General features: G+C 34.0%; 1 protein-coding gene across 1 annotated transcript; it reads left to right on the forward strand.

Moving 5' to 3' along the window:
- The first annotated feature begins 869 nt into the window (after positions 1 to 869).
- On the forward strand, positions 870 to 4,281 carry LOC139841498 (short-chain dehydrogenase/reductase 2b). The gene is made up of 3 exons (XM_071831714.1): positions 870 to 1,196; positions 1,313 to 1,495; positions 3,886 to 4,281. The coding sequence occupies exons 1-3, from the start codon at positions 870 to 872 to the stop codon at positions 4,279 to 4,281; spliced, it is 906 nt and encodes a 301-aa protein (XP_071687815.1).
- The last annotated feature ends 2,688 nt before the right edge of the window (positions 4,282 to 6,969 follow it).

Genomic DNA, 6,969 nt, shown 5'->3' on the forward strand with positions numbered 1-6,969 from the left:
TAAATCTTCATAAATATTAAAATGAACATTATTTCTTTACAAACACTCATATAGCCCCGCGAATCCGCGGGTCCTCCACTAGTAGTAATAATAATATAGATAATAATAGTGATAGTAATAAAAATAATAAAAAGACAATAGTGATAATAATAACAACTTTTATGTTAAAGTATTAATCACCTATTTGTAATTTAAATTAATTTTTTCTGGTATAATTAAATAGCTAATAACTCAGTGTATATTCGTTGTCATAAAAGTTGAGGCACACATTGTGGTAGCTTTTGTCAGACTCTTGACAAGGATTTACAATTCTTGATAAAGTGAAGTGATACTTGCTCCTACAATATGAGGATATTGATAGATGTGTTTTACAAACATCCGATTCTTACGGAGTGAGTTTTGTAGGTTTCAGAAAAAAACATGATTCTAGTGTTGCTTGCCGATCTGCACATCTTTAACTAAATTTTTGGTGTTATAAGTTAGACACGTGATGACACGAACTCTAACCTTTGACGTATGAGTTAACTAGGAAATTGTACTCTTTTTTATGTTTAGAGAAAAACTAAAAGATCACATGTCACTATTTAAATTCTTCTGGATAGTTAAATAAAGATCCTACCATCTACATCACCCTAAGAATTTTATATCACATAGCACCCACGAGGAGACTTGTTTATTACAACCAATTAAGTAATTTTATTAATTATTAATTTTTAATTCAATTTTTAATATTTTACCTTGAGTTGCAATAGTCAAATTTCATCATAACCAATGACATGCTAGTCAATATATTCTATACATACATGTACACAAACATGTATATATATGTTTGTTAAGTCCCATAATTGCCATATATTCCCCCTTTAACCATGGTATCATCATCATCTAAACAGAACCAACTAACCAATTGCAGCCCCACAAACGCTGAAATATGGTGGTCAAAAGACTCAGTAGCGATTGTGACTGGCTCGAACAAAGGTATTGGGTACGCGTTGGTTAAACGATTTGCTGAGTTAGGGTTAACCGTTGTGTTAACCGCTAGAGATCAATCAAAAGGTTTGAAAGCCATGGATTCACTTAAGGTTCAAGGACTCGAACGTAATGTTTGTTTTTGTCAGCTTGACATATCTGATCCTGCCTCCATTCGGTCTTTTGTCTCTTGGTTTCAATCCAAATTCGATGAATTTGATATTCTAGTAAGTACTCTTTACTGCACTTTGCAATGCGCATTGAACAAATTATACACGTTTAGGTCATGCACATCTGAGTAAAAATAATCGTCGCATCTTATGATATTAATATGTTTATTCAGGTGAACAATGCAGCAGTATCTTTTAATGCCATGGGAGAGAATTCAGTAGATCACGCAGAAACCACCATAAACACGAACTACTACGGATCCAAACTGTTTTCAGAAGCCATGTTGCCCCTTTTTCGTCGCTCATCTTCTATGAGTCGCATTCTCAATATCAGTTCTCGACTTGGCACATTAGATGTACGTACTAGCATATACGAGTACGAGTATATATTATATATAACACCATTTATAATCGATATGTTAAACGATAATTTACGAATATTCCTGTGATACATGAGTTCAGGTGCTTCTGGAAAGTATTTAACTTGGCTAGATTAAAACTGAAACAATAATTATAATTAAAATACGTAGATCTTGAATACGATTGTAGATTCCATTTATATATGGTCTATATAATAATAACTTGATATATATTATTAACTAAATTTGATTTAACCGAATTCAAAAATTTCTACACCGAACAACATATTTAGATTCATAAATCAAACCGAAATTAAACTAAAACGCTACTAGAAAATTTGGAATTAGCTACAGTTTTGCGACGGCCTATAATTCCGTCCCTAAATACCGACGGATTTCCAAAGACTTTCCAACGCACGCATAATAAATTAGTTTAACACTCATCTGCGACGGTTTAACGACGGAATAACTACGGTAACTCATTCGTCAGTAATCTGTCCCTAAATATAATTTTTGCGACGATTTACTGACGGATTAGCTATGCCCGATAATCTGTCCCTATGTATAATGTATTTCGACGGATTTACGACGGATATATGTTTCGTCTAAATCGTAATTTAAATATATGGCCGCCCCTAATTCGTCGATAAATCAGAGTATTAGGGACGGATTTACGACTGTTTTTTTATAATTGAGATTTTATCGAATTTACGAGCACGAATGAACATGTATAAGTACCAAGTGACTTAGAATACATATATAATATCAATTATAACATGTATACATCAATATATTATACGTTTGTCTGATGCATACCTTTGATCTAGTGTTTTTATATAAAAGTTCCATAATCGTTGTTAGTGAATATATGCATACCCGTACATGTGTTTGTATTTATACGCTAACTATTATTTTTAAACTGTTTTTTAACTAATATAGATGCATTTAGGAATGAGTGTTTATGCGTTTTCGTCTAAATTGTAATTTTAAAAAAATATATAAATATATGGCCATCGCAAATCCATCGGTAAAAATGGTCGTCGTAAAAATCCGTCACTAAAAGTAATGACCGTCCCAAAATCTGTTGGTAAATATTACCGAGGGCGATTTTTGGGTCTGCTAGAATTTGTCCCAAATCCGTCGGAAAACGCGTTTTGGGATGGATTTGTGACAGATTTTTCCGTCGCTAATTCCTGATTTTCTAGTAGTGAAACTGAAATGAGGAAACGAAAAGTTGAAGCATTAATAGTCGTTAACTAGGTTTCCAATCCTCGCTTCGCGCCGGAGGTTCGGTTTTCAATGTATTTTATTGCGTTTAGTTTGTAAAATTATTTCGTGGCTAACGATGATGTCGTTGAAGCGCAACTCGAGTCGAATTAAAAGGTATAGCTCGTGAAAGATTTAAATGTTATGTTCAATTAACAATATGTGTACATCTCCGCGTTTCGCTATGTAATTGTCGACTTTTAAAAATTTAACGCAAAATCAACGTATATGAAAAGTACCTCAAATATTTAGCGTTTTTTAAAAAGCGTCCGTTTTGCGTATAGTTAGTAACATTGAGTTCCTAAAATTATTTCGAGTTTGAAGATGGTGTCGGAAAAAATTTAACTCGGTGCGAGCGAGAAGATATGACCTGTTGAAGATTTTGGGGTAGTTTATTTAAGATTTTTTATGAAATTGGTTATTTGACACTTTACCCCCTGTTTAGGGTGTCGATTTGAATTTTTGAAAAAAGTCTAAGGGTCTTTGTTGGTGAAATGAAATGTAAATAATAATAAAAAAAAGTGAAAAGTCGGAAATACCCTTAGGCACTATTCATTTCAACTATGTCATTTAGATATACAGATATTTGACACTTTACCCCCTGTTTAGGGTGTCGATTTGAATTTTTGAAAAAAGTCTAAGGGTCTTTGTTGGTGAAATGAAATGTAAATAATAATAAAAAAAAGTGAAAAGTCGGAAATACCCTTAGGCACTATTCATTTCAACTATGTCATTTAGATATACAGATATAATAAAAATGTTGAATCAATAATTTTACTTAGTTGAAGATGATGGGAAATTTTTTTTTTCCCAAATTACCATTTTATACCCATTTGTTTTGCACATATTGTTAGATATAACGGAGTTTCATACGAATGTTAAATATAGGGATAGGGACCTCACCGTGCATTTTTAAGTATGTCATTGATATATATTCGATGTTTATGAGAAAAGTACTAGTGATATAATTTCATGTAAAATATAAAGATCGTCCATAAAATTCACTCTTAATATTAAGCTAGATAAAATTAACAAAACATGTCTTCATTTTAGCCTAGCACATATGATCAGAGATGCACCCAACATTTCTCCTTACTTTTGATTGATCTAATCTAATGCAGAAGTTAAACAACGAGCAAATGAAGGCGATACTTGAAGACAAAGAAAGACTAACCGAAGATCGAATAGATAAAGTTGTGAGTGTGTTTTTACAAGACATAATGGAAAAAAGATGGGAGACGCAAGAATGGCCCAAGGTATGGACTGATTATTCGGTGTCTAAACTCGCCTTAAACGCGTACTCACAAATTTTGGCAAAGAGGTATGAAGGTGCGGTTAGTGTCAATTGTTTTTGTCCTGGGTTCACTCGAACATCAATGACGGATGGTAAAGGCAACTTCTCAGCTGATGATGCTGCCAAAATGGCTGCAACGATTGCATTGCTTCCGACTCGGCTTTTAACAACTGGAAAATTTTATGCAGTATCCATGAGTCATGTTATAAGTTCCAAATTATAGAAATGATTAGTATTTATCCACATATGGTGATATCTTTTGTTATCAATGGGCCGGGAGATATTTGTTTACTTCGAACTTAATGTTTATTTGGCAATAATAAAAATTAAAAATATATTTTATTCAAGATGAGAAAAAATTCTAATACACTATAGATAAATTAGAATTTATCATTACTTTGTATTTTATTAAGAAACTTTCTAACAGAATATTAGACTAAAGAATACAAAGGCTCTAAAAGTTCAAAGGTATAAATAATACTAACAATGTTTGGAGGTACAAATTGTTGGAGCTAATCGATTAATGTGTCATCAAAAAATGAAAAAAAAACGAATGTGTATATAGAAATTTAAGAGAATCTCTCTTTATCACTAATTGATTTTTAGGGTATTAAAGAACTCTTGAGCTAATTATGAATATAAGCTTTAACAGAACATCCCTCTATCATAAACATATCCTATCATATGTAATAGGAGTAGTATAATGCTTTATGTAAATCGTCACACATTTAAATAAAAAAAAAATACCCCGGAGCCCTAGGCGATCCGGATCCGATTTCTTCGCACTTGAGTTTTTTGACCGGAATTTCGACGGGATCGATCAATTGATCATGGTAGCAAACGCTGTTAAGGAGAATAAAGAAAAAGGATGGAGAGTCGTGCATCGTAGGAATGGGAGAAAGACGACTTCTCCAATTGATAACCCGTTTGCAGATGTTGAGAAGGTATCAACAACTTTTTATGTTACAAATTTGCCGGAGGATCTTACTGCTAAACAATTGGGGCAGGCCTGTGAGGTATTTGGTAATATCTTAGATACTTTCATTCCATTTAAACGATCAATAAAAGGTAATAGGTTTGGATTTGTGCGCTTTGTGGGTGTCAAGGATGAGGAGTTGTTGGGTAAATCCCTAGCAAACATTTGGTTCGGCAATTATCGATTGCGTGCTTCTGTTGCTAGGTTCCAACGATCCTCAAAAGCTAATGGATTTCAGCATAAACAAACATCAGATGTGCACCCTAATCAGCATAAAGTGGGGACTAATTCAAAATCCGGATCTTCTATTCCCAAGAAGGATTCAGGTGGGTTGGGCAGTAATGACTATCTTCATGCTGTCAAATTCGGTAAGAGAGATGTTATTGTCAAACCAAAGATCACTAACAAAGTCACTTTATCGAATCATGAAGCTGCTCAATTTAATGATTCGAATGAAGCATTATTGATCAAAATCAAGGAGGTAGAAGCTATGATGAATTTCCCTAGAATTTGTAGGGAAGAAGGGTTTGTAAATGTGTCCATACATCATGCAGGGGGATATTGGCTTTGGGTTCAGTTTGAATCGAAAAATGCTTGTGATGAATTCAAAAGCAACATCTATCTCAAGAATTTTTACTCTACCCCAAGACCGGTATCTAATTATTTCGTTGTGGACGAAAGATTCACATGGATTGACATTGTTGGCATGCCCCTTTGTGCATGGGGTACAAATGCTTATAAAAAGGTTGCAGGTCTGTTTGGGAAATTTTTGTTCTTTGAAAAAGGAACTAATTCACCAATGAATAATGGAAGAGCATGTATAGCCACACAACATAAAGGTATTATTAATGAGGATGTTAATGTAGTGATTCGGGGTAATTCATTTGAGGTAAATGTTCATGAAAATGGGGCGTGGAACTTGACCATTGACAAAGACGAGAAGGAACAGTCCCAGGCTGATGAAAGTGATAATGATGATATGGCCTCAGATTCAGACGAGGAGGATAAATTAAGTAACAGCCATGGTAATGATAAGAATGAAGCAAATGTTTTTACTGAAGAGGTCGTTCAGGAGACTGATTTTGAGAGTCAGTATGAGGAAAAGGGAGATACAATTGGTGAGAAGAGGATGAATGAAGAAACACTGCCTGAGGTGGTTAAACCAAATGGTAGTAGTACTAAGAGTTCCACTAAATCCAATAAAGACATTGGTAACGTAAGTAATGACTTAAAACTGAATGGGTCTTTATTCTGTGCTTTGGATAATATTGTTAACATGGGTCAAAAATTAGGAGTGGATGTCTCAGATTGCCAAGAAGCTTTTCATAATTTAATTGATCGTATTGGAGAACAGTGTGTGAATAAATGAAGATTTTGTCCATAAATGTTCGAGGGTGTAAGAAAAGGAGGAAACAAGTGTGGGTGAAAGATTTGTGCTCCAAAAATAATATTATGTTTTTGGGTATTCAAGAAACAAAAATGGTTCGACTAGAACATTTTCGGTTAAAAACGATGTGGGGAAATTTCAATTATGATTTCGCGTGTTCTTTATCAAGAGGTCGTTCGGGAGGCATCCTGTCCATATGGGACCCAAAAGTCTTTTTCAAGGAGCAGATATGGTGTGGGGATCACTACGTCATTGTTAAAGGTAGATGTACTCATGTTGATGGTGTTTTTTTTATCATTAACATTTATGGTCCACAAGATTTAGGGGAGAAGAATCGTCTATGGAATTTTCTAGCTGATTTCAAAGAAAGAAATGATGGGTATTATATCATGTTTGGAGATTTTAACGAAGTCAGAGAAGAAGCGGACAGATTTGGAACGAATTTTAATGCTATTGGGGCTCAACATTTTAATGATTTTATTAATAATGTTGGTTTGATTGATGTGCCGTTAGGTGGGAGGAGATATACATGGATGAACAAATCGGGC

Source organism: Rutidosis leptorrhynchoides, chromosome 4, assembly GCF_046630445.1.
Source record: "Rutidosis leptorrhynchoides isolate AG116_Rl617_1_P2 chromosome 4, CSIRO_AGI_Rlap_v1, whole genome shotgun sequence".
NCBI lineage: Eukaryota > Viridiplantae > Streptophyta > Magnoliopsida > Asterales > Asteraceae > Rutidosis > Rutidosis leptorrhynchoides.